General features: G+C 44.7%; 2 protein-coding genes across 4 annotated transcripts in view; both read left to right on the top strand.

The window, feature by feature from the left end:
* The window catches only part of uxt (ubiquitously-expressed, prefoldin-like chaperone), a 228,878-nt gene that overhangs the window by 13,960 nt on the left and 187,750 nt on the right, over positions 1 to 27,168 (top strand). The gene's annotated exons all lie outside the window — the stretch shown is intronic.
* elk1 (ETS transcription factor ELK1) lies at positions 423 to 23,377 on the top strand. 3 transcript variants are annotated; one of them, XM_063208718.1, is made up of 10 exons: positions 423 to 2,005; positions 5,420 to 5,631; positions 5,745 to 5,774; positions 7,924 to 8,433; positions 12,237 to 12,395; positions 15,509 to 15,733; positions 17,892 to 18,030; positions 18,675 to 18,943; positions 21,463 to 21,564; positions 23,185 to 23,377. In XM_063208718.1, the coding sequence occupies exons 1-10, from the start codon at positions 1,981 to 1,983 to the stop codon at positions 23,281 to 23,283; spliced, it is 1,770 nt and encodes a 589-aa protein (XP_063064788.1). In that variant the 5' UTR covers positions 423 to 1,980; the 3' UTR covers positions 23,284 to 23,377. The 3 variants fall into 3 exon arrangements, with proteins under 3 accessions (XP_063064788.1, XP_063064789.1, XP_063064790.1); XM_063208719.1 differs by lacking the exon at positions 5,745 to 5,774 and having other exon boundaries at positions 426 to 2,005; XM_063208720.1 differs by lacking the exons at positions 423 to 2,005; positions 5,745 to 5,774 and adding an exon at positions 7,218 to 7,296 and having other exon boundaries at positions 5,577 to 5,631.

The following is a 27,168-nucleotide window of genomic DNA, read 5'->3' as shown; positions in this document are numbered from 1 at the left end:
GGACCCAGGTCTCTGGATGATTTAGAGAGATTCTGCAAAGAGGAATGGCTGAAGATCCCTCTTTCTGTCTTTTCCCATCTTGTGAAACATTATAGGAGAAGATTAGGTGCTGGCAAAAGGGGGTTGTACAAAATATTAACACCAGGGGTGCTAATAATTGTGACACACATTATTGATGTCAAATAATTATTTCTTTATGTGGGATTTTTTCCCCACTGAATAAATGCACTTGTATTGAAGGTTGGATTTTTCTCTTTTTTTCCATTAAGGTCCCATATTATTTAGAAAAAAAAAAATAATAATTGGAAGCTAAAAAACACATCTCAACCAGGGGTGCCAATAATTATGGAGGGCACTGTATATATTGAAATCATCATTACATGATGTCTCTAAACCCATCAATAGCAAATAAATAAATACTAAGGGAAAATAGTGCATTGTTATATTTCAATTGTTTTAAATGACATTTCCCTATTGTTGTCATTTTTATATTGTTGATGATGATGATGATGATGATGATGATGATGATGATGACATCAAATTCAACTGATTCTACGTCTTCTATCTGATTCCCAACCAGTTGGTATCCATCATGCTCCCTCTTAATAAAGTTGTCTAACAATGCTATCATTAACATCATAAGTTGGGGGGGAGTTGGAAGTTTGTTGGCTATGGAGTAAAAGGGGGGATGACTGGATGGGTTTGGTGATGGTGGAGTTAAGGAGTTTTCTTGATCTTCCCTCCTCAGCATCCCTCTGTCTGAACTCACTAGTAACAGTTGCCATGGAAACTGGATGTTGAATTGTAGCATGAATGTAAGGCGCTTCCTGAAATAGATTTCTTTCTCACTTAGAGGCGCACATGTTTATAAAAAATACGTTCATGTTTAACCACGCAACAAACTGACAACAGAATATATAAGGACGTGCCCTTGTCAGTCATGAAAAATGTCAATAGTTGTATGCACTTTGCCATCAAAAAATGACCAGACTACATTATCACATCCCAATATTGATACGTAGTTTGCATATGCAAATTATTATATTTACATGATATACCTGTCAAAGTATTGCAGTGTTGTTTGCAGTTCGAATCGTTTGGGTTTTCATACTTCGTGCATTTGTCTGGAGAAGTAATGTACGTCATGAGCTGAATGACGTTTGTTGCTGGCTGAGTCCTCGCGACCAGGGGGAGCCAGGCAAGCAGGCTGGCGGTGTGGCGGACAACGCGCACCGAAGTAGTCGGGCGTTTATGGAAACAGGAAGCCAAGGGAAAGCAAAGCAAAGGATTAAAGTCGGGTCTCCGTTTACCTTCAAAGGGTGCCTTGCTTGTCGACTTATGATATAATGTGTATTTTACCATTTGAAACACTGGTGGGCGAGTATGGAAGGTAACGAGAGGACTTCTGGCGCTTTGGGCACGAGTACAGTCAGACTTTCGTTTAGGTTCAACAGTGCATATTAGTTCACAACGAGTTCACTGCAGAAGAGCTCTCGGTGGCTAGTTTTCTATTCATTTTAAATTACGCTGCTAGCTAGCTTACGAATAACAGTAAATTAAGTTAGCGGGCTAGCTGCCTTTTGCTTTTAAAAAGAAGGTGAAATCCCATATGCGATTATTTCCGTTAGCGTAACGTCGTTGTTATTACAACGCTACACTTGTTATAGCAACTGCTCTATCGTGGAAAAAAATACTTGGTAACTATCACAAGTCGACGGACATTAGCAAAACACACAGGTAAAGGCCATCGATACTCCGTTAGCTGCTCGCTAGCAGCGTACTACAGATAACAAGCTGACGTTAATGTCAACTAATATGGAGGAAGAGATGCATGTGTTGTCAGTGCAGTGTTACATAATTGCAAAACAGAATCGTAATCGCTGGTCTCGCCTGCTTTTTGACGGCACGCAAGCCGACTTTTGACATCTTGGATAAAAATACTTATGGCTGTGAACTGAGATCTTGGAGAAGCCAAGCGAAATGGACTCAAACACACTCATAAGTGGTAAGTTTACAAGTGTGCTGTCGTCAATCAATGCATTGCCCGATTGCCTGGCCTATCAACACACACACGCACTGATTTTATTTATCATCGTCAAAACACCAGCACTATCTTGCTACCAGTGTGGATTAAGCCCAGTTGAATGCGTTCATGTGGGAGTACTATACTACACTACTATGAGCATCCGGTTTTTAAAAATAACAATCCAGCTGTTTAAATGCGTTCACTGTTGTGCTTCGTGTGTTCCACTCACATCCGCTGCATTGCTGAATCAACCAATAACCTGATTCAACTATTTTACTCCTGTAACTGAAACCAGGTGGCACACAAAGTCTTCCTGTAGTGATGTCATGATTGCTGATACAAAGTAGATGTAATATTAAAAGAACGTTTTTTTACCAAAAGAATAATGGGTTGTAACTGAAGTGTTTGTGGTTTGTGTGAGTAATGTGTAATAACTAATGTGATGCCAGTCTGTGTACCAGACATTTTTCTTCCAGGGTGTCGTGGAGATTGACACTACCTGTTGGAGGTTAAAAATGCACCTCAGTTATAGCATGGTGGAGTAGACTGATAGAGAAGGTCTTGCTCCAGATCCAGAAATGTAGTATTGTGTTGTAAGCTAGTAAAGTCTTCTATAACCATCTTGCAAATCAGTGTTACCAGAAATTGGAAGTTGGAGATTACTGTGTGGTGGTGATGATGCACGACAGGGCTTTTTGGATAAACTCTTTAGTGTGTTTGATGGTAAGAGTTTCTTACTCTTGGCTCTGATTCAGTGTGCAAGGTTACACATAGTAACATTTTTCTCTGTAGATTGGCTCCAACTCTTGCAAACGGTGCTTATTTTCTTGCAACAACCGTGTCAGTTCCGGGATGAATTCAAACATGCTCTTCCACCACAATGCGCTCCCTGTGGGAAAGAGTTAAATATACAAATCAAGCTTGTATACACTGTTTGTGTCAACAAACAGTAGGTAAATGAGCATAACTGTGGCCCACACTCTAGCTTCTTGGTGTGTGGAGGTCTGTGCACAAACTGTCGTCCAAGCCTACAATTTCATCCGCATCCCTACCTACTACCCCTCTAACAACCACAACTAATCTTTGCTAAAGAAAAAAATGGCACAATTTGATCAGGAAAGAACGTAGTTTCTCTCCTGAATCTCAGAGTTAATGTAAAATAATGTGATGTTCTCTGGTGATGGTAATCATGGTTATTCTACCTCCTCTCTCCGTTGTGCATGTGTCTCCACGATGCACATTGCGGCTGTTGAGATCGGGGTGAAAATGCATCATGTGCACCTTGGTCTCTTATAACACTAAGATAATTGGGTTTTGGAAGGCACATGGTGCTTTGCACCATAAGCTAGGGGGGCTGATGTGCTTCAAGCAGATATATATGCCTCCCCTTTTGTCAGCCATCATTGTTTATGTTTGCGCGGCTATTGAGATTTATGGCTTGCCTCACCGCCAGTGTGTGCTGTGGGTTTTTGCACAAGATAAACAGAGAGCCACACAAGATACCACAACTGCAAGTTGGGATCAGTGCTCTCGTATTGGTTGGAAAACAACCTGTGCAGAGAAGAGCACCCTTGACACATAAGCACACCAGTAAACAGATGGTGTATGCACAAAATAGAAAAGCACATTGCCTTTGATCTTATGCAAGACAGGTATGAGAGGTTGATGCTTAAACTAGGTGCCTTGAAATTTATATCAGGTTTCTTTTTTATAGTAGTAAAACTAGAGTGAGACTGTGTGTAAAAAATATTGGCTGAGTAAGTTTGGCCTTGTAGTCTGTATATGTGTTTCCATTTTTTTCAAGGTTGGAACCATGCTGCATAATTTGCAAAGGTATGATCACAAGACAGGCTTTAAAACAAGCTTTGGTTGGGTTGTTATTGCTCCTCAGTGTTCCTGCCACCAGTGGTGTAGGTGAATTTACTTTGGGTTTAGAGCAGCAACAAATGCAGTAATTGCTGACATTTAATATGCTCAACAACACCTGAATGGCGAATTTCACAGACAGCGAATAGGGTAGAGGGAGAGAGAAAAAATGTCACCCAGCCCCCTGGCGACTGCATGTTGCTCTTAACACATTTACCATGGCGATAGTTTCCACGGTATTTGATAGGAGTTGCGTAATTGGACAGGGGAGTGGGGGGGATGGTAATAAGGTTAATTTGCATTCGTTCCCTGCTCTTCCTTAATTTGTGATGCACTGTCCCCTCCACTTTGTCTCCTGCAGTGCTTTTGTCAGTTAGCCCACTCTTGTCCCTCTCCTTCTGGGCCAACTTGATACCATTGCCAGCAGCATAGACATACGCATAGACGTACAATCCACCCACCCCCTCACACACACACACACACACACACACACACACACACACACACACACACACACACACACACACACACACACACACACACACACACACACACAACCCACCACCACCGACATCACCACTGAACTCTTCTCCTGAAGACATAAACCCCTGCTGAATCCATTCAGCAATAAGCACCCAGGCATTCTTGCCTCGCTCCCTCCATCATGAACGGAGTGACTAAATCAATACAGGACTACAGGGGGAGAAATTTATTGTTTGTCTTTCCCTGGCTGGTTTGAGTTGCCTACGCGTGCGCTGGGGGTTTGTTATGATAGACAAAACGCATGGATGGAGCTAGTAGAACAAACTTAAAAAAAAAAAAACAATGTTATCCACTTCCATATAATTGTATATTATGTTTTTATATGTAGCATTGTGAATTGATAGAGCATTATGTTGAAGAGAATGCACTTGTCACCTGATTTAGTGAGAAATTGTAGTTGATGAATTGTGAGAGAGGCCACACAAATGCATGCAGCGGTGCGGTAGAGCTATAAACATAAACACGGGGACCAGCGTGGCGTGCTGTAGCTCGGATGCCAGGAGAGCGGACTGTTTGTCATGGGTTGTCTTGTGTCCACAAATTGAGCAGTCTGCTACCCTCCCCTCTAATTCACCCGGCGTTGTCATCCGGCCCGGCTGTGAATGGGAAATCTGTAAACGACATTATGTTAGACTACTAGGCTACCTCTTCTCACATCATCTTGCACAAACACACACACACACACTCTCTCTCTCTCTCTCTCTCTCTCTCTCTCTCTCTCTCTCTCTCTCTCTCTCTCTCTCTCTCTCTCTCCTTTTCTGTTTTCTCTCTCTTCTCCTCTCCCCTGCTCCCCATCCCCTCCCCCCTCTCCTCTCTCTTTTCTTTCTGCCTCTTTTTTAATACTCTGTCTCTTGTTTTTCTTTCTTGCCATCTTACTCTATACCCTCCCTCTTCATCCTACTCTCTCTCTCTCTCTCTCTCTCTCTCTCTCTCTCTCTCTCTCTCTCTCTCTCTCTCTCTCTCTCTCTCTCCATCCATCCTCAGCCATGGACCCCTCCATCACCCTGTGGCAGTTCCTGCTGCACCTGTTGGAGAACCACAGCCACAGCCACTTGATCTCCTGGACCCCCAACGGGGACGGCGAGTTCAAGCTGCTGGACGCGGAGGAGGTGGCGCGCCTCTGGGGGCTGCGCAAGAACAAGACCAACATGAACTACGACAAGCTCAGCCGAGCCCTGCGCTATTACTATGACAAGGTGAGCAGCGTCGGGACTTGGGAGTGTGGGTCTGGGGGTGGTGGTAGTTGATCCCTGGCAGGTATATATACCTAAGTATATACCTAAGTATACTGTACATGCACGTCTTTTAGGTTGTTCCCCTGCGCTACTACTACGACAAGGTGAGTGCACGCGTGGGGTCTGGAGTCAGGGTCTGGGGGTGTTGGTAGTTGATCCCTGGCAGTTAAACTGCCTCAGTATATTGTACGTGCACTTCGTTTTAGGGTGTTCCCCTGTGCTATTGCTACGACAAGTTGAGCAGGGCTGGGGCTTGGGAGTCTGGGTCTGGGGGTGTTGTGGTGTTGTCTGTCAGTGCTAGTTGTGATGGTTTGCCGCTGCTCACTGCACAGGTGTATGCACCATACCTGTCAACTTTCAGACACCAGAAATCGTGAAAATTCCCATTTTCTCCTTGTTGTTTTGTCTGGGGCTAGAGCAAAACTTCCTGCTGGTTCATGTTGTGATTAGGTTAATTGCACGATTCGCTGTTCCGAGGTGCTTACCATACAGCGGTGTAATTGAAGTGAACTGAACTGATGGTTTCAGAGAGTGGGCGCACACACGCCTACGGAGCTTGAGGGTAACAGGTGGCAGGTAATGGCAGGTAGCTTGATGAAAGACCCTCTCTTCTCTACAAGTAGAGGAGGTTTGGCTCGTCAGGCTAATGGGCCTCAGGGATAATTTCTGGGCCGACGGTATTTTTTGATAATGTGAAAATCGGGATATTTTGCGGGAAAATACCAATTTGGGAAGACATCGGGAAATAAGTCAGAATTAGGGAGTTTCCCTCGAAATTAGGGATGGTTGACAGGTATGGTATGCACCACTTAAAGGTGGACAGTGTAGGATTGTGGCCAAAGAAGTTATTGTAAAATGCTGCTTTTTGAAACTGCTGCTAATTACCATATTTAATCTTTTCATGAATGTTTACTTAGTAATAAACTAATATTTTCTAGTATGACCAAAGTACAGTAAGTTTAGCAGCTAAAAATGTCTATTTCTGGAGAACCAAAATGGCAGACATGGAGAAGATCCACCTTTTCATGTATGAAAAGAGCAATTTTCCCAGTCATAATGAAGACTTAGAATTTGATGGTGGTGGAACGTATTCATCAAAAAGGTAACATTTGTGAAAGGGCAGCATGAATCCTGGAAAGAAACGGATAAAAATATAATATTACACAGTGCCCCTTTAAGACAAGTTGAGGTGTCTACTCTGCCTGTCTTTCATCTACAAGTAGGGTAGGCAGATGGGTTTTACAGAATGAATGGATGCTTGGTGTTTGACAAATTGAAGTTAGTACTGGTATTGGCTTGTTTTTCAACAACTTCAGCAGACCTTTAACATTATGTGGAACCAAAAGATTGAGGTTGAGCACTCTCGTGTCCATTCAGCCGGTGCTACTTATCTAATTTGATATAATGTATGTATATTCTAATCTTGCAGTGAGTCAAAGTACTAGCACAGGCAGCCACATCTCCAGATCAGCTGAATGTATTGTAATGGTAAACCTTAAGTGTTAAAATCGAAGGGAGTTGGAAAGTCATGTGTGTTTCCTTTGAAGGTTCCTTTCAAATAGCTGCCTGCTCGGGATATATGCAGGCTATTGACGGGAGAGTTCTTTTCAACAACGGATCATGCAAGTAAATGATATTCATAATACTGCACGGCTATGGGCTCACTGTATTGTTATAGCTATTCATGTCACCAGGTGAGCTTAGCTATCAGCGTTCAGGGGGATTTAAATGCACTTTTGTTCAGCTAATGCTACCCCTATCCATGGGGGGTTGTGGCTATGCCGTGCAATTTGAACATAGCAATTATATCCTATCCTATGGCTTTTAGGGTGATTAGTGTGTCTGCACTGTGCCGCGTGTTCTACCAAGAACACGGGGAGCTAGCCAGTGCAGTTTTCTCCAATTGTTGAGTATGATTTATAATGGCGCCATTTATTTAGTTTAGGCTAGATGAAGTTGTACAATCAATGATTGAATTAGTATGTAAGCTTATTCTAAGTGTGTTGTCAGAAAGTGTTGAAGTATTATGTAACAGACACTTTGTTTCAAAGAAAACCTAAACATGTTTATTCGTGTGTGTGTGTGTGTGTGTTGTGTGTGTGCGCGTGTGTGTGCGCGTGCGTGTGTTTGGTTACTTGGGGGGAAAGTGTGGAAGTATGGGACAACAGCCATGTGTTTTTTTCTGTGTGTGTGTCTCTGTATGTGTGTGTTTATTGGCTTCCTTCCTAATCTCTTTGTCACCTTCTTCCACAGAACATCATCAAGAAGGTGAGTGGCCAGAAGTTCGTCTACAAGTTTGTGAACTCCCCTGACCCGTCGTCGGCCGAGGGGGCGCGAGGTCCTGAGGAGCCCGGCAGAGAGGGCATGTCTCCCGACGCCACCCTGCAGTCCAAGCCCACCACCCCGGGCGGCGTCATTCTGACTGGCGCCGCCAGCCCAGGAGGGTTGTCGTCATCGTCTGCAGCTGGCAGCCCCTCCGGCCTCTGTAAGAGCTTGCAGGTGGGCCAGAGGCCCTCGCCCAGCATCGTGCAGCGCAACTCCCGCAACGACTACATGAAGTCGGGCCTCTACTCCACCTTCACCATCCAGTCGCTCAAGAGCCCGCCCAAGCCCCAGAGGAGCGAGGGAGCCCCCCACCTGTCGCCAGAGGTGGTTCCCAAGGCTGCGCCAACGCCGCCATCCACCGCCTCCACGGTTCCCACCGCTGCTGTTGCTGCTGCTGCTGCTCCTGCTCTGGCTACACCTGATGTGGCTCTGTGCGAGGTAAGAGAAATGTGTGGCTGAAAAGATAAAATGTCAAGTGTATACCAATTTCTGCTGGTTTTAATGTGGATTGATTTTGATTGGATTGGATTGTTTTGTTTAAAGGATAACTTGTGCCGATTTCGACATGCAGTTGTAATGCTCACACTACCCTGGATTTGTCAGTACCTGAGATCCGAGATCCTGGTCATCGTAATGGGGGCAGGCGGCGTTGTTGTTGTTGTTTACATTTCAAAAAAACATCTTGATTTATTCCCAATAGCATCCAAAAGGTTATGCAACATCAGCAGACAACTAGCAAACATCGATAACTTTTGGGATAATATTTGGAGTGTGTTAAGAGAGTTTTTAATGTAAACAAAGTCTGCACCCAGTAGAATAGCTCAGATCTCTGAAAGGGCCGAGTCGAAAAATGCAACATCACCGGGTACTGACAAGTCAAGGGTAGCGTGAGCAATACAACAGCATATTGAAACTGGCAGAAGTTATGTGGACCCCTTCTGCTTCGATTTTGAAGAATGTGGTGAATATTTCTCCTGGCTTTTTCCCTTTATTCAATTGTGTGAGGTGATGAAAACTGCAAGGAAGGAAGTGAGTGTTGAGCAAGTGATTTTCATTTTCACTTTTATTTTAAGACCGCTAAGAAGGGTCTTTCAACATCACTTCTTTTGAGCACATACAGGACATTATGGTGAAGAGTGAGATGGGAAGTAAGGCCAAAGAGAGTGCGGATTGAGAAATAAACCACAGGCAGGATTTGAACCTGGTTCCCCATGGGCACTTGTATCTGCATGGTAAGGTCACTCTGTGGACTGCTTTGTCCCAGAGGATTACTTTGAGATAAAGTAGATAACATTCTCCGCTGTTAAACTAGAGGCTATACAGTACTATGAATCTGAGGAAGGTTATACTGTACTCGCAGCACTCACAATCTCTCTGTCTCACACAAATCTCTCTCTCTCTCTCTCTCTCTCTCTCTCTCTCTCTCTCTCTCTCTCTCTCTCTCTCTCTCTCTGGCCTTCGTACTGTACTGTACAGGGTATGCCACACTGGGATCATCAGATAGGCATCAGGTGTCTGTTGTCTGCTGGTTTTTGTGTTGCGGTACAACAGGGGGAGGCTTGGCCAGGTCATTTGTGTTGTGTTGTGGGTTTGTTGTATCAGTGTACATTGCTGTAGGCGTCCTTGTCATGAGCAAACATCCCCTGTGTAAATGGCAACAAATAATGAATAGGGCCCACTCATAAGATCTTACCGCATTTCAGGAAGAGTTCATTTTACTTTTTGCACATCTGCTCAGTATATTTACTTTAATTTTTATTTTTATTTACGTAGCAGTGGCATCTAAACCTAGACACTTTATTCACTGACATTTTCAGCTGCATGCAGAGTCGGAAGCAAACAAAGGAACCACCGCTAAGATAGAGTCTTTTGAAATTAAAAATAATGTCACGCAAGAGACCTGCATAACAAAACTCCCAACTCTCACTGAAACACAACAAAAGCCTCTTAACAAGCAATAATAAAAACAGTTCTCCATGGGTCCACATGAGTCATCTCTTACATTGTATTCATGCAAGGGGCATCATTTATTCTCATTATAGTAATCTCAGAGGTACATAGGGATGAGAGTGTGTGTGTGTTTGTGTTTATGTTTATGTTTGGGTGTGTGTGTGCACGTATGTGTGTCTGTGTTTGTGCACGCGTGCAACTGTGCGTGTGTGTTTGTGTGTGCTAGCCTACCTTCATGCTCGTGCCTGCGTTTGTGTAGACTGATAACATTGGACAGTGGATGATGTAAATAAATAACCACCACATACAGAGTGGATGTAATCGGTTTTCTAAGAAAGTGACTTCGGAGAAGACAAATCACGTCTGTCTATCTGTCTGTGTGTCTGTCAGAAGAGGATGGGTTGCGACAGTGATGTGTGCTAATGATTATGCAGTGAGATGGCCCCCTGTCTGCTGTGGCCGCGGGGGGTCCAGACCAGGATAATTGCCATTTGCAACAGCCATCATCCTCATCATCGTGGCGTCTTATTTATTCACTGATTATAATTGGAAGTGCTGCCCCGCATGCTGTTATCCCCAGTCTGCAGGCAATCTGAGTTTGTTAGGAGTAAATAACATGAATTGTGTTTTGAGCAAACATAATAAATATTGCTCCCGGAATAACTCTGTTTCCGATGTCTCGCAAGCTCTCTCTCTCATGAGAGCATGTACATTTGCATTGAGCTTTTTTTAATCTGAAGGCACTGAGAGTCTAGCAGAAGTTTATCTTCACTTTCACTAGAGGGAATATTCTTAAAGGTACACTGTGTGAGATTTTTAGTTGTTTATTTCCAGAATTCATGCTACCCATTCACTAATGTTACCATTTTCATGAATACTTACCACCACCATCAAATTCAAGTATTCATTATGACTGGAAAAATTGCAGTTTTCATACATGAAAAGGGGGATCTTCTCCATGGTCCGCCATTTTGAATTTCTTTTTAGCTGCAAAAATGACTGTACTTGGACCATACTAGAAAATATTAGTTTATTACCTAGTAAACGTTCATGAAAAGATCTAATTTGGCAATAGACAGCCCAGTTTCAATGAACAGCATAGTTGCAGTACCTTTTTTGACCATTTCCTGCACAGTGTCCCTTTAAGTTCTTCAAGGCAAGCTTGAAAGAGGCATCCTGCTTCACTTCACAGTAGCAGCTAGCATAGTGTTTCTCAACGGGGGCTCTACAGCCACCCAGGGGGCGTTGGGGAGCCCTATGGGGGCGTTGAGAATGATACAGCTAAGAGAGGGTGGTGTTTAGTTGCCATTAGGGGGCATTCATCTGTTTTATTTTTTAATGCTAAGAGGGGGCATTGGTAGGCTTATGATGAGGTCAAGGGGGTGTTGATAGTGCTTATGATGAGGTCCACAGGGCGTTTATTAAAAAAAAGATTGAGAACCACTGAGCTCGTAGCTAATGGAGGTTTGTGAGACTGTCAGTTCACCACTAGGTCAAGTAATCCCATGTTAACCCAAATCCTTTTGGCCAACATTTGTGTGATCAGTATGCAAAGTACCAAAACATTGTTGTTGCATAACTTGGCTGAAAAATATGAAGTCTTTGGAGGATAAATGGTGGGATGCTTTTTGAATCTATGTGGACCGAGAACAAATAGAATGTATGAAGAGCTCTGCAAGTGTGATGTAAAGGGAAAGAGTTTAACTTTAAGCGTAATAGAGCAAGCATACTTTTCCTGTGTGAAACTTCGATATGACTCAAGTGATGTCTATCAAATGCCATTGCCTACCATACAGAGGCAAAAGCCTAGCCTAGAAATCTAGACGCCCCTAGCGACCGCAAATTGGGTCTGGCTCGCTAGGCTAGCAAAAGCCATCATATACTAAGTTCAGGGTATGTAAACGTACTATGTTTGATAGTTGGTGCCAGCTTTTCATGGACCAAATGGAACTGGTCGGCAGGTTGTCCTGGTTGACATGAATATGATGCTGCAAGCAACAGGCTCACACACATTTTAGAAATATGCAATAAGTGTTATAAATAAATGCTGAAATAAGAGTGTAAGGAGTTCTCCACGGGTCTGCATGAGTCATCTGTTACATTTTATATATTTTATTCATGTGAGGGCATTATTTATTCTCATTATAGTAATCTCATAGGTACTTATGGGTGTGTGTGTGTGTGTGTCTGTGTCTGTGTCTGTGTGTGTGTGTATGTGCGTGCATGCGTTACTAAAGGGCATTACTAATAGCGTGTGTATTTGTGTGTATTTTCTGTGTTCTGTTCTCCAGTTGCGTCTGTGCAGCCCCGAGGTGCAGCCGAGTCCCCTGCCCCCAAGTCACAGCAGCGGGGCGGAGAGCGGCCTCCAGGTCATCGTCACCCAGCCCTCGCCCTGCGCCACCCCCGCACTCAGCCCCCAGACACCCTCCGGATCCACTACCGGCACCACGGTCAGTCACACACACACACACACACACACACACACACACACACACACACACACACACACACACACACACACACACACACACACACACACTCCAAATCCGCCACCGGCACCACGGTTGAAGACGAGCATACGTTTATACACACGTGCACCACATATGCACCCTCTGGATCCTCCACTGTCACCACGGGTAGTGACATGCGCGCGCACACGAACACACAGACACAGCCTGCATATCCACCATCGGCATTCTCTCAGTCTTATGCATACAGCACAGACACACACATTCTCAGTCTCACACACACCAGACCCACAAACATACAAAACATTCACCTCATATGAACCACATGCACAGAGATACTCTCAGGCTAACACACACACGCACACACACAACAGGACACACACATGCCAGACAAAAGGCACACATTGTAGAAGCTGCACACTTGTATTAACACACACTAGAGAAACACTCTCTTTGTATCTCTCTCAAATGCACACATAGAGAGTCACACACCAGACACTCATATACCAACACAAACAATGCAGTTTGGGAGAGAGAGAATGGTCTATGGTTTTTGGAATTATTCCTCAGATACCTCAGTTTAGTTTAATGTTTTTTATTCCTCGAGTTGAAGTGCAAGCGTGCACGCAGGCACACACACACACACACGCGCACACACACACACACACACACACACACACACACACACACACACACACACACACACACACACACACACATAACCATTATTTTTCGACTGCAGATCATCGAATGTTTCTGAGTTTCTGGAGTGTTTGCAATGCAACTCATAAGCACAGACAACAAGAAGAAAGAAATTGTCAAAACCTAGACCAAACATGATCTCTTCTACAGCCGGGCTTCCCAACCTTTTCCAACTTGGGGCCCACTTGAAATGTTCACAAACGTTCAGGGCCCACCTATGACCCAATAAAACAAAAATCACAAATAATTCAACATTAACACACACAAAAATGTGAAATAGATTTTTAGAAAATGATTTCAAGGCCCACTGAGAATGCCTTCAGGGCCCAACTGGTGTACCCCGGCCCACAGTTTGAGAATCATTGCTCTACAGCTCATCCTCTTAAGTAGTACCATCACAGGGGGGCTGTGGCGTACTGCTGTACTAACATGCTTATACAGTACAATACCACCAGTAGCCCATGGGGACCCAGGTTCCAATCTGGCTTGGGTCATTTCCCAACTTTACTCCATCTCTTTTCCCCTCTCGTTTCCTGTTTCAGTCTTCACTGTGCTATCTCAATAAAGGCAATCAGGGTAGATGGCAGCTATCAGATGCACGTGATATTGTGGGTTTATACCACCTGTACCTCTAAAATAGTGTTTCCCAACCTTTTTTGTCCTGCGTAGTGCGTACCCCCTAAGCCATTTTGTCATATGATGGGTACCCTCTCACCCTCCTCATGCTCCTGCCCCCCTGTACATCAATGGTGAACGTGTAGAGCAAGTGAGCTCATTCAAATTCCTAGGTGTACACATCTCCGCTGATCTCTCCTGGTCGACTAACACCTCGGCTCTGGTAAAAAAGGCCCGCAGCGATTACACTTCCTCAGAGTACTTAAAGGCCAACTTCCGATAAAACACAGTTTTACTCACTCCTTTTGAAGATCGGACGGTCACCCTAAGTTAAACTCACTTGCAAGGCTCTCATAGCGGTGCGTCACCTCGCCTGGCTGTGTTTCCCGGTGTTTCCCAATTTACATCAATAATGCAGAGAAACGAGCGAATCACGAAAGCCTTTCTGTGTTTCGTCACGTCGAAAGAAGGCGTTGCCCACAAAGGTTTATGTCGACCCATTTTTCTAAAAACATGTCGAGTATTTTTTTTCTGCTTGTTTTCAATACAAGCAACGTCTGGTGGCCCGAAATCTAGCTTAGCTTAGCTATCAGCTGGTTGCTACTCTCAGGTACACACACAGCACAAAGCCTCATCCATACAGCAAGCCCACTCTGGTTGCTCCGTGCCTGTAGCTCGCCTAGGGGTCGCTGTCGAAAGAGCACAGCCCTGAATGGAGCATGCACGCCTCCGTTGGCGCCCCTATAGTGCAGTACCACCCGGAGAAGTGGCGACTCTGTTTCCCATTACATTCTATCCAAGAACAGGAGGACTGAGCCAATCAGAGACGCATTTCCACGAGAGCAGGAAGAGTGAGCCAATCAGAGACGCTTTTCCACGAGAAACACGGAACACCCTCTCGTTTCTCCACAAGCCACATTGCTGGCTTGCAAAAACGGCTTGAAACAAAGCAACCAGAACGTTTCTTAAAACAGGACCAACGCGTAACACATTCAATAACAATGGGGAACACAGCAATATTAATCAAATGACGTTGAGAGGCCATCTTTAAGAAAGAACAGCTAGACTCAAGCTTGCTGGTGACCTTTTACCGTTCCACCATAGAGAGCCTGCTGACCTACGCAGTGTCAGTGTGGCACTCAAGTTGCACTGAGGCTGACAGGAAGAGACTGCAGAGGGTGACCAAAACAGCGCAAAAAATCATAGGCTGCCCCCTGCCTCCCATATCCACCATCTACAACTCACGCTGCGTAAGTAGAGCCAGGAGTATCATTAAAGATCCCACACATCCTGGCTTTCATCTCTTCACACTGTTGCCCTCTGGCAGGCGCTACAAGGCATTGCCAGCCAGAACCAATAGGATGAAGAACAGCTTCTTCCCCAAAGCTGTTACAACAATGAACTCACACTTACTGGACAATGTTCATCTATAAAGGACTGTGCACTTCGTAGGGAAGCTACAATCTCAGTATACTTTGTATAATGACAATAAAGGCTTTCTATTCTATTCTACCCTCACTCACTCTGTCCCAATGTGACTACAGTCAATATATTTGTTATTATTACATTTTTCCGCGTACCCCCTGAGGTGTGCTCACGTACCCCTAGTGGTACACATACTCCTGGTTGGAAAACACTGCCCTTAAACGCCACGGACAGGCAGACACAGACACACAGACCGGGTCATTATAGTATCTGGCCAACCCCCCACTGAGAGGGGCAGGTAGAAAGTACCACCATCATCACCTCTCTCTCTACCCTCCCCTTCCCCTCTACAGATCCCTACCCACCACAGCCAGCCCACCCAGACGATGACGGAGTCGCCGCACATCTTCGTGACGAGCATCTCGGGCGAGCAGGGCGGCTACGTTCTGAACCAGGGGGGAGCGGCCCCGCAGCTCTACGTGGTCATCAAGCCCTCGGGCCTCAGTGGAGCCAACAAAGACGACGACAGCGACGACCTACTGGAGATCGTGGCCCTGGAACAGAAGCCCTGCGTGGAGGTACAGTAGCAGCAATAGGCCTTTACATTACATTACACTTAGTAGGGATGCAAACTATTAATTGATGAATGGACTATGAAGCATTTTATCTCAATTTTAATTTGTAGATTTAAGGTTTTTGGGGGGAAACATTGAGATTTCAGGGGGAAAACGCTGCTTATCAATTAATTGTAAGTCGATCGATAAGGTCAATCAACTAACGATTAATGAATTAATCGATAATTTGCATCCCTAGCACTTCACAGTTATTACAGGGTATTGATTACAGTCTCTGGTGCAGTGTGGGGTTAGGTGCCTTGCTCAAGGCTACTTCAGCCTTGGATGGAGGTGTAGGGAAAGGTAAGGGTAGGATTCGAACCTGCAACCCTGTGATCTGCAGTCTAACTCCCTAACCATTAGGCCACCGCTGCCATAGTCCTATCTATCTACATTATCTACTTTTTGAAGTGTCTTAAACTCAAAATTGTTTAAAAAAAAGGTCTTTTGATGCAAGCAACTGGATCAGTACATTTATTTTAGAAAAGCCGCACTCTCTGCTACAATGCTTGTTTTTTTATTTGGTGGGCTAGCATGGTACACAGACAGTTTCAGCAATGTCTGTCTGTATGTCATGCTAACCCACGAAATAGAAATCGATAATGGTAGGAGTAGAAGTAGTCCCATGTTCATGAAATTTAAGCTGATGCTTCTATCTAAATCAAGGTATAGTTATTTAGGTACAACCAGGTGTTAATGTGGCATGGTATGGGATTCAAAGCAGCAGCCTAAGCAACACTCCACCAAATATGCTTATTTTCCACCTCCTCTCGAGTTAAATGCCTACAGCGCAGGGGGGATGGTACCATGCTCACTCGGCCTGCCTCAGTCATGGAGGAGAATGGGGGAGAGCGCTGGTTACTCACTCCCTTCCACCCACCTGGCGGTGCCAGGAATGGAGCCAGCAATGCTTGGGCTACAAGCCCAGCTCGCTAATCACATGCCCGTGACGCCATCAGGACCAGGCCCTATGTAAATGAATGGTGAATCACAAATTTGATGCACTGTCCAATAATTTAGCGACATAAGAACACATCTCCTGTGTAGGGATAACCAAATGTAAAAACCAAAGGCCTTTTGACCTTCTGTCCAAGCCCTTTTGGGTTATTAAAGACCAGACAGGCCTTATCTAAATGAGTGGCGGCAGGTCACAAGTATCTGTGCCCTCCAATGACTGAGCGACGTTCGAGCAGCAGAAGCCTTGGTAGGAGCGAAATCCCTCGAGAGACCCTTTCGCCTTCACCCATTTGTGCATGTAATTTTTTGTGTTGAAAAATTAGTTCAGAATTAATCTCTTTTTAAATTCTCTCAAAGTTAATAATTTAAAACTCTCTGTAACTCGTTCAATTCAGCCCAAGGTCATTTCGCACCGGTTTTCTCCTCTAAGTGATGCTTCTGGGCTGCAGTGCCACTCTTCACATGAGGCTGTGTGAGTGCTCTTGGCTGGTAACAGGCTAACCGCAAGCCTGCACTTGTCCCTGCATTCCACACACTGGCTCAGGCTCAGCACATGAGATACACACTATTATTTTGGCATCCGAAGACCCCCCACCCCTCAACCCAGAAACCTACTACACACACATACACACACTTTAATGAGGAAACTCTACTTCTACCTCTCTTAAATGTACGCACATACAGTCAATTAAACCAGAAGCACACAGCTGACACTCATATAGACCCCATGAGAAACATAGTATTGTTTTGCCATCTAAAGCCCCTCCCAGACCTAGGAACCTAGTTTGCCGGATGACTGTGTTGGCATACCGTACATGATTTAAGGTTGTAAATAACCTCAGCCATGTTGCACTGATGAGGGAGGGGCTTAAGTTGCGATCATACGTGGTCTTTGCCGTGGCTCAAAAGGCTAAGGCACCAGGCGGTTACGTTGGGGAATCGGGTTCGATTCCTCCCCCATCCTTCTCTCTCCCAGCCATTTATCTCCTCATAATCACTATCAAATACATCTCCTCATAATCACCATCAAATACAAAGGCATACAAATACTCATTCTATTTTATTCTATTCTATTCTGTTCTATCTACTCCCTTCACACTTCACAGCCATTGTTTTAGTCTTCTGATATAGTCTGCCCTGTTGTTTGTCTTTGTCCCCCACCCAGCAGGCCGTGGAGCCGGTGTCCATATCGCAGGATGTGGAGGCCCCCACCCCGGTGGACGGCCCCCCTCCCTGCGTGGAGGCGGCCAACCACACAGACAGGCCAAAGGAGTCAGACGCAGACGCCAAAGTCAAGCTGGAAGGTACTGGAACAATGCACGTACAAGTTCATGAGTTTTCTTGTAAAAAAAAGATAATTAACAGATAGGCACAGCTATGCCATTGTTATACTCATTCATGGACAAAGACAGTGACAGTGGTACAAAGGGCTCAGTTGTCCTGTGCCCAGGGAGAGGGGGGGGTCTGAATTGGGTCCCCATTACAGTGTATGTATTGTGTAGAGGGGGGCTTTCGGGTGACTTTGTCCTGGGCCTGGTCAAAGCTGTCAGTGTCCATATAATCATTGGTCAAATATCAGGCACTTCAAAGTCTGGACCAAAGTGTGTAGTTTGTAGACAGATCTTTTCCGGACAGAGATCCCATGACCCAAAAAAAATGTCAAAGGTGGGATGTATGGGCGTCCAATAAATGTCATTGTGTGTACCACCCTGTAATGATGAGTCAAAACGTTACCCTTTTCTAAAAGTGTAAACAATCTGATGTGTAGGTTACTGAAAAAATGTTGGTCAGGGTTGGGTAGAGCGTGGTGAATTGGGTAAGGAATAGAATGTTTTGTTACTTGATGCTGTTTGTTACCTAATGCTGTTTTCTACTTTTCTACTACATTCAGAAATATGAAACAAAAAAATACGAAACGTTGCCCTTTTGCCCTTTGCCTGTTTTGCAGAGAGCTCATCGGCGGGCAGCCAGCAGCAGACTGTGCTGGTGAGCACCTCCTCCTCCTCCTCCTCCTCCTCCTCCATATCCAGCGCCTCGTCTCAGGAGGCGGGCCACCCGCCCAAGGCCAAAAAGCCGCGGGGGCTGGAGCTACCGTCATCGCCCACGCTGCCGCCGGGTCTCTCCCTGGACAAGGTCAACGCTGCGGTCAACAGCCTACTGGCCCCCGGCAGCGCCACCAACACACTCACGCCCACCGTCATCACCTCACACGCCCTGGTGAGTACCCTGGTCAGGCCGAACGTCATCGTGCAAACACACCAAAATAGTTAAACGCTACAAAAAGTCGCAGGACTTCCTAGCAAGACTGACACAAGCAATAAAATCGACAATGGCTACGTTAACATGACGTTTTTAATTCTAAATTAATAACTCTGAATTAAATAGTTCCGTCAAGTTCACTTAAATTTTTCATTTAATTCCGAATTGTGAAGTGTTTAGATGATTTTTTCAAAACGGAATTAAACTTAATTCCGAATGAAAGTGAGTTAATTCTGAATTATTATATGGTTGACGTCATCGGTCGAATGCTCCATTCATTTCAACGGGGCTCCCCAACGTTCGCACGTCTGTTATTTTTCGATAACGGACGGGTTGGTCTATAACAGACCGCTGTCAATGGCAACAAGACTTTTCACTGCTAAAGCGACTTTTCAACAAGACTCTAATCAGCTGCTGTGATAGACAACACCTGTTGTCCTGGCTACCTAGCTGTTAGCGGTGTTCCACAACGGCACTGTTTTGTTTTGCGCAGCAACAATCCTTTGACATTAAAAACTAGAATAGCCCAGACTTCACATTAAATAGGCCTAAAGAAATGTCCCCGCCATGTGTGAATCATTTAAGTATATCCATATAATAAGCGGGTTAACTTTCGGCGAGTCGGTCGCTTTGTGGAATAGCAGCACTTCAGAGAGAACAAGACCCCTCCGCTCCGCGTCGGGGTCTAAAGATTCTCTCTGTCTCTCGCCGAACGTTAACCCTTACTTAAATGTCTCATGTAAACGAGGCCAATATGACGGTTAAAAGCATAATGCAAGCATTCTGACATTCCAGTAGGCTGCGGCAGATGTTGCCGAACCGCAACATAGCTCATTACCTTAATATTTGCTGGAGTTCAATTACAAACTGACGTTCTAGTTTCTCTAAATCGCCTAAATCGTCTTTGTCTCTTCTTTCGTCATCTGCTCTGTACAAAGTCAATTACTTCCGTTGTCGTGATTGTGTAAGTCGCTTTTGGTGTGTTTGTGCCATTAGAAAGCATTTAGATGTTCTGAGTATCCCTGAACCTCTTTTTATATATAAAGTTCAGTTGTGATGATCAGAAATGTTGCAAGTGGCCCGTACATTTGCAGCTGTTCATGTCCTCTTTGGTACGTCCCTTTGTACAAAACTGTGACCGAGTCCGACCATTTACATGTGTTTGCAACGCACTGGCTGAGCCCAACCTGCAGTTGGTAGATCATGTTTTTTCTTTCATTTCATTTTTTCATCATCTTTCTTTACATAACTGTGATGTGATGATCATATTGTATATACAGTATGCAGCTTGCAATATACTCACATGTATTTTCCGTTGCACAGCAGTATAATAACACTAATTCTCCTGGCAGTTGTCATTCATTTAAGTATTGAAGACTAAGCTAATTCAATACTGAAGATAGTATAGACACATCAACTTGAATTAGATGTGTACTGTACATTCATTCACAAGGAGTCAGGCAGCCAGCAGAGGAGGTGTGTGTGTGTGTGTGTGTGTGTGTGTGTGTGTGTGTGTGTGTGTGTGTGTGTGTGTGTGTGTGTGTGTGTGTGTGTGTGTGTGTGTGTGTGTGTGTGTGTGTGTGTGTGTGTGTGTGTGTGTGGTACTGCCTACACTGAAGAGGCTCTTGACTGATGTTCAGCACAGTAAACACAGCTGATTCATAATGAGAGCTGTGTCACCCTTGGTACGCATTCAAGTCAAGTTGCACCGCTGTGCCTGTGGAAATGAAGGCTCTCAGAAGAGCATTTCTGGAAGATTACCGCCTCTTTATTCTGTGTCTAGCCACCCCTCGAGTTTCCCAAGAATCTACATACGTACTCTTGCGTGTATGCAGCTAGTCTCCCACTTGGCCTTGCTGCCACTGTAATTGATCTGCGATGTAGCATTAAGCTCCTTACAGATGATGGAGGAAAAAAAAACATGTTAACTTGCCAAATATGTCCAGGTGGGAATTCATCTAAAGGAATCCATCGCTTTTATCTCGACAGTCACTCCATATATTTTGAGATTTTGTGTAAATTAATTTCATGATGTTTCACGATAGTTCATGGTGGTTTGTGGTGTAGGTAGTTTCGCCATCTTCTTGAACTGATGTTGACTATTGATAGATTGTGCAGAGAAAATGCATGAACTCCAATATAGAAAAGGATGATGTAACAAGTGGCTACAACTCTTCCCATTCCCCTTCTACCCCTCTCTTTCTGTGTACCTCTCCATTTCTTTCTCTCCCCCTCTCTATTTCTCTCTTTCCCTTTCTTCCCCTCTCTTTCTCTCCCTCTGTCTCTCTCCCCCACCCCTCTCTCTCCATCCCCCCTCTCCCTCTCCCTCTCCCCATCTCTCTCTGTCCATCTCCCCCCCATGTTTCTCTCTCTCTCTCTCTCCATCTCTCTCTCTCTCTCTCTCTCTCTCTCTCCATCTCTCTCTCTCTCTCTCTCTCTCCATCTCTCTCTCTCTCTCTCTCTCTCTCTCTCTCCAGACGCCGGTGCTGCTGACTCCCAGCCCCCTGCCCTCCACTATCCACTTCTGGAGCACGCTCAGTCCCATCGCCCCTCGGAGTCCTGCCAAGCTCTCCTTCCAGGTACGGCTTCCTGTTTCCTGCCTGGGCTGCCTCCTCTGCTGCCTCCCCGCGCCGCCCAGAGCTGCACCATCTGTGTCCCCCCCCCTCACACCTTCAGCTCACGGCAGGCAGAGAGAGAGAGGGATGGAGAGAGTGTGTGGGTGTGTGACACAGAAGGAGAGTGTGTGGGCGTTTGTTAGAGAGGGAGAGAGAGAGGAGAGCATTGAAAGGGAGAGAGAGTGGAGAAGCAGAGAGACTGTGAGTGTCGCAGAGAAAGGGGCGGAAGAATAAAGGAGGAGGAGAAGGAGGGATCACTTGGAAGGAAAAGGGTGGAATAAATAGGGAGGGTAAGAGAGACGTCTCTGGCTGCCACTGTGGCCCAGTGCCGGTGTGAGTCAGAGCGAGAGGAGATAATCCGAGATGGGAACTTAGGAGTTTGGGCGGCAGCCCGGCCCGTCACACTCTGCCCCCTCTGCTGGCACGATATGGTACTGCAATGCAGGAAGGAGTGATGGTGCAAAAGGGCATGTAATTATAGTGCATATAAATAGGGCATTAGTCAATAAGAAATCCGTTTAACATGGATAATAGCTTTCCAAGAAGGCAGTCATTTCAGGGACTCCGATCCATGCCCTTTGAAGTGAGCAAAAACAATACATTTTTACTACAGATTACAAAATTAGCTTTGCAACGGTAGAAACAGGCGTCAGAAGCGCTGCCACTGTGCAAATAAGGTTAATGACAATCTGCAAGTCATTCATTCAAGGCAATGCTAAGTAAGGCTGTCAACCTTAAAATAAATGTGTCTAAAATTCAACTTGTAGCGAGGTGAAAGCTGTCTGAGTTTGCTTTACTGCCCTCTATTGACCAAGATCCGCAAGTAAGGAGTAAGTGAGAACGAAGCACAGGTCTTTCTGCACTTGCAGGCTGTAGGGTGAGGACCAAGACAGAAACACCTTGGCATCGCTTCAGTATTGCTTCACTTTAGAGACAAAGAGCTGTCAGGCGTCATTACAATCCTCAAACACTGGGCTGTTGATCTTGTGATCAAGGGGTTGCATATTCAATTCCAATATCAGCATAGTGAATGTGGGTCCTTTGTCATGCCCTCATCCATGCTTGAAGTGCCCTTAGCATCTAACCCCACAGTACTCTACCTAAATAACTGAGTCACTGTGGGAAAAATGTATGATGAGATGTGGTAATGTAATTTAACTGTGGCTGTAACTGTTATACCCTTGCACCTTTGCTCGCCTCCATGAGCCATAACCACGCGAAGCAACGTTTTAGGAGTAGACCATCTCTCTGTAGTTCTGTAACTCTGAGTGTTGTTACATGCAAGCAATAGTCCAATTTTAAATGGAATGGGGGGCCGCAAAGTTACTCTACTCAACTATTTGGCTTGTGCTCGAGTCATGTAAGCTCTTTATTCATTCTGAATCTGGCCGTCTTTTGGGAGTATTCCGATTACAGAACACTTTCACACATGTTAATGGAGTATTCTGGAACTTGTTTAAAACCGAATATTGACAATATTGGATTTGAAATCGGAATACATGTGCAGTAACTGCTCTCAAACGGTAGCAGCTTGGTTATCACTATTCACACTCCTCTAACTGTAAACTGTTGTACCCTTTGCAGTTCCCCTCCAACGGCAGCAGTCAGATCCACATCCCGGCCCTGAGTGTGGACGGCCTCTCCACTCCTGTGGTGCTGTCTCCCGGCCCCCAGAAGCCCTGAGCAGCTGCCCTCCCCATAAGGCTCCCAGCAGCCCCCTGCCTGCCCTGCTCTCGCTTCCTGGAGTTTCACCCGGCCCGGCCAATGACAGGCCAAGGACAGATGACGGACGAACTACACACTCCAGTCAGAGACCCCCGGTGTTTAGTTTGCTAGGAAGTAGGGATTGTCCGAGTGTCCAGTTCAGTGACGGCAGAGAACTGGATGTACCAAGTTATGACCTTCTCTCCTCAACTTGCGGATTGCCTCGCCAGAAGCGCGGGACATGTAACTCGTCGTGTAACTGCTCCTACATTGTAGAGTGTTTTAACGAGTCTTTATCGAGTCTTTTTATTTTTGAAAAGGATATGTCTGTTTGTTTCTTTTTTTTCGTTATTTATTTTGTCTGACTTTCACAAAGTAGATACTTTCGTGCATCTCTCTCTCTCTTTCTCTCTCTTTCTCTCTCTCTCTCTCTCTCTCTCTCTCTCTCTCTCTCTTGCCTCTGTTTATTTGTGGACTTTGAACATTTGAGTAGTGAACACTGAGCACTTTTGAGGTGCGTTGATGCCATGATTTAGCTCCTTGGTCATGTGATATCGCAGGCTCTTTTTACAATGGACTGAGCCAAACCCAAAAAAGGAGTTTTTAAGTCAAGTCAACTTGTTTCTCTTTCCTCATTCAACGTTGTTCCCACAAGATCAGCAGCAATTGTGAAAAAGGAGGATTTTTGTTTGATTGCGGTCATTTTGGATGGCCTGAGGATGGGAACAACTTTTGGCGTTTGATGCACTTGGTTTGTAAAGAGGACAGAGTCAAGGGACAAATGGAACTTTTGCATCCCACAATTCTATTTTCCATTGACAAAAAAAATCTATTTTCTCAATCAGCTGGCACTTTTATCCAGAGGAATTCTCACAGCCATCCTTTACGGTTTTAATTTTTTTCCTGGAGCTCAGCGTGGGGAAGAAAATGATGCACACACACCAGATAAAATGCTTACATTCGGGAGATTCTGTCTGTCTTTTCTTAGCAGATGGAATGAATTGATAACTGTTTATTCAGATTCTGAAGATTTTTTTCCCCTGCATTCCACAGTTTTTAAATGGCTCTTTTGTTCTCTGTTCCTGAAGCCATTCCACGTCTTTGGACGAAACGACAACGTTTGACTTCTTTCATGTGCTTGACTGATGTGGCAAAGCCTCTCTGACAAAAGAGGCGTCCTCTATGGAACAAGGTTGCTCTGCAATGTCGCAAGAAACCTTTTGTAATTGTATGTTTCTCTCTTTTTTTTCAACAAGATAAAATCACCACAGGCAACCAAAGAAATAGCATATAGCCGTTTGTATACAAATCTAAAGCATCGTCCGTCGTAGTGCTGCAGTGCTTGTGTGTGATGTGGAAAGGGCTACAAGACCCAGACTAATACCACAGGCATCATATTCTGCATTCATACCGCGAGAAAAAAAGGACTGGAAACAGCTGTCGTGAATGTAAAGTCCTTGGGTGGTGTAACGCCAAGTGTAATTGTACAAGAGACCTGATAGTCTCCATTTTGAGTACAGAACTGTGCTGTATTTTATGTTGGGTGTGTTTTTTTCATCCCAGCCTTTTGTGAAAAGCAGCTGGTTGTGATAATGAAGCAGCACCAAGTAACAGAACTAGAACTTTCTCTCATTGAATCTGTGAATTCTTGGCAGATGGTTTTGTTCAGTATGAAAAACACTTGGCTTGTGAAACAAGCGTTGTCTCGGCACGTGTTATCACAAAAAGGAGGTGAAATTACACCTAGCTGCCCCAGCAACCCTACACTCTCTCACACTCACACACACGTACACACACAGACATGCCACCTTTCTTAGAGATGTTTGTGACAGACTGATTGTGGAAATTTGGCATGTGTTTCGCTGGTGCTTTTTTTTGGACTGAAAAGCCTCGTAAAGGCATCTTAATGCAGAGTCTGATTGCTATGTCTTCTGTAGCATCCCAACTATCAGTCATTCTGAAATGGAAATGGAAAGGATTTGGTGTCTGTTGAAAGTTTGGAAATGAACAATATCCAGTTTGATTTACAGGGTCCTCTGGGGGTTGGTATGGCATCCTTTGGTCATGGCCTACTCTTCTCAAGAGACAGCAGGGATTGCAGTGATACTGGCACACTATGACATTCACCTAAAATGTAAAAGATAAGGACCCTCACTTAAAAAAAGTACAATTTCCATTTATGAATGGGGTAATTCCCATTGTAGTTTTGGCTGAACGTACCCAAAACATGTCACTTTCTCTCAAGCTCTCGGTCAAGAATGTATGTAAAGATTTTTTCCCCCTAATTGTAATACAAGAAGCAAAGGTAGTTTGAATGAAGCACTTTTTGGAGGCCGTGGCCTCCTTGGCTGAGGCAGTGAGGATGGAGGGACTCTTTTTCAACAATCATATCTGAGGAATTGTAATGAAATGATCCAGTGACAGCACATTCATTCGTTCATTCATTTGTACAGCTGTTCGATGTAATTCTCTGACTAGTTGCAGTCGTGTTGCAGTACTGAGGTGTTAGTCAATGACTTTGTTGTTGATGTTGATGAAACGATTTTTCTCTGCATGTAAAATATGCCATCTTACTTAAAAAAAATCTTTGACTGTTCTTGCTACCTTCAATGCACTTCTAGCAACCTGGCCTTGGAACATGTGTGTCGGCCTCTGAAGAGAGGGAGGGTGAAAGGAGGGAGACAGAGAGTGAGCTAAATAACAACAGAGAGTTGGCCAGTGAATGTTCATCTTAAAGCTGTAGTGGTGGCTAGAGTACAGTAGAGTAACTTTATTGATCCTGAGGGAAACTGGTGGCACAAGGTGGGGTGAGCTGTTGGTCAGGAGGACGGTTCAGGGGAAATATGTACCCCGCCTTGACCTCCCCGCTTTTCTGGACCATTGTTTAAGTTGGTCCCTAATCGTCATCAGTTGGCCCTAGTTTTGCATCCCCCAGCCCCCTCTATCTGGCCCTGAAGATCTGAAAGCAATTTCTGCCTCGGCTGGCATGGCACAACAGAGCCCGATAACCTGAATGGGGGAATGTGTGCCTTCTCATAGGAGCACAGGTGTCAAAAGTAAAAGAAAAAAAAGAAACACTGTTTCCTTCTAACATATGTAACTTATCTGAGTAACTAGACCTGTGTGCTTCTATTGCAATCTGCTGACTCTGCACTGTTTGGATCAAGTTGGTGGTGGGTCCTTGATAGGTTATTGTTTTTCTGTAACAACACAATCTATATCATTAGATACTTTGGAATAAATGGTTTAACAGCCATGTAATACCATGTGCTAGTGGTGTACTTACACCATTAATTTACTTTAACTTCTGACACCTCTGCATAGGAGTGTTTTTTCAGTGGACTCATGTTGTAGTGGCGCCCCCTGCCTGTGGTGGTTGCATCTGCAGAGGCTGGGAGCATGTTCCGCTTCCCTGTTAGCCTGTTGTGGAGGCATACTCTCCCATGTTCTTGGCTGCCCGCTCAACTCTATCCTGCTCCTTAAGCATTCTTCACACCAAACAAGGGGTTTTCATCAAAGATTTAAAAACCAGACACACTCAACTGAATGTACAGTAGCTGTTTTCACAGTTTTAACTCCATTTCTGTGCGTTTCTTGTGGCTCTACAACCTGGCACTGCGATTATGTGCAGTCCTCTCAACAAGTTAGAGTTTCCGTTTCTGTTAAATCCAGATGTTGTAAATTCAGGGCTGTAAGCCCGGTCGTATTTTCAAATTATTATGTTTCCAAACCTAACACAGAGCTGAGATTTCAAGGTTGCTTTGGTATTGTGGAACTGTGGGTTTTATGTGCATCTCCTAAGTCTTTTGTATAATGGGCATTTTACATCATTTTCCAGCTATTCATTTTAATGAAATTTTCATG

This window comes from Engraulis encrasicolus, chromosome 10 (genome assembly GCF_034702125.1).
Source record: "Engraulis encrasicolus isolate BLACKSEA-1 chromosome 10, IST_EnEncr_1.0, whole genome shotgun sequence".
Classification (NCBI taxonomy): domain Eukaryota; kingdom Metazoa; phylum Chordata; class Actinopteri; order Clupeiformes; family Engraulidae; genus Engraulis; species Engraulis encrasicolus.
The sequence above is the reverse complement of the archived record's forward strand: the minus strand, read 5'-3'. Positions and strand labels throughout refer to the sequence as shown.

Excerpts from the sequence above, each read along its gene's own strand:
- elk1 (XM_063208718.1), top strand. The coding sequence starts at position 1,981 with ATGGACTCAAACACACTCATAAGTG. Across the intron at positions 5,775-7,923 it reads TGCGCTACTACTACGACAAG|AACATCATCAAGAAGGTGAG; the intron begins GTGAGTGCACGC and ends CTTCTTCCACAG. Across the intron at positions 21,565-23,184 it reads CTGCCAAGCTCTCCTTCCAG|TTCCCCTCCAACGGCAGCAG; the intron begins GTACGGCTTCCT and ends TACCCTTTGCAG.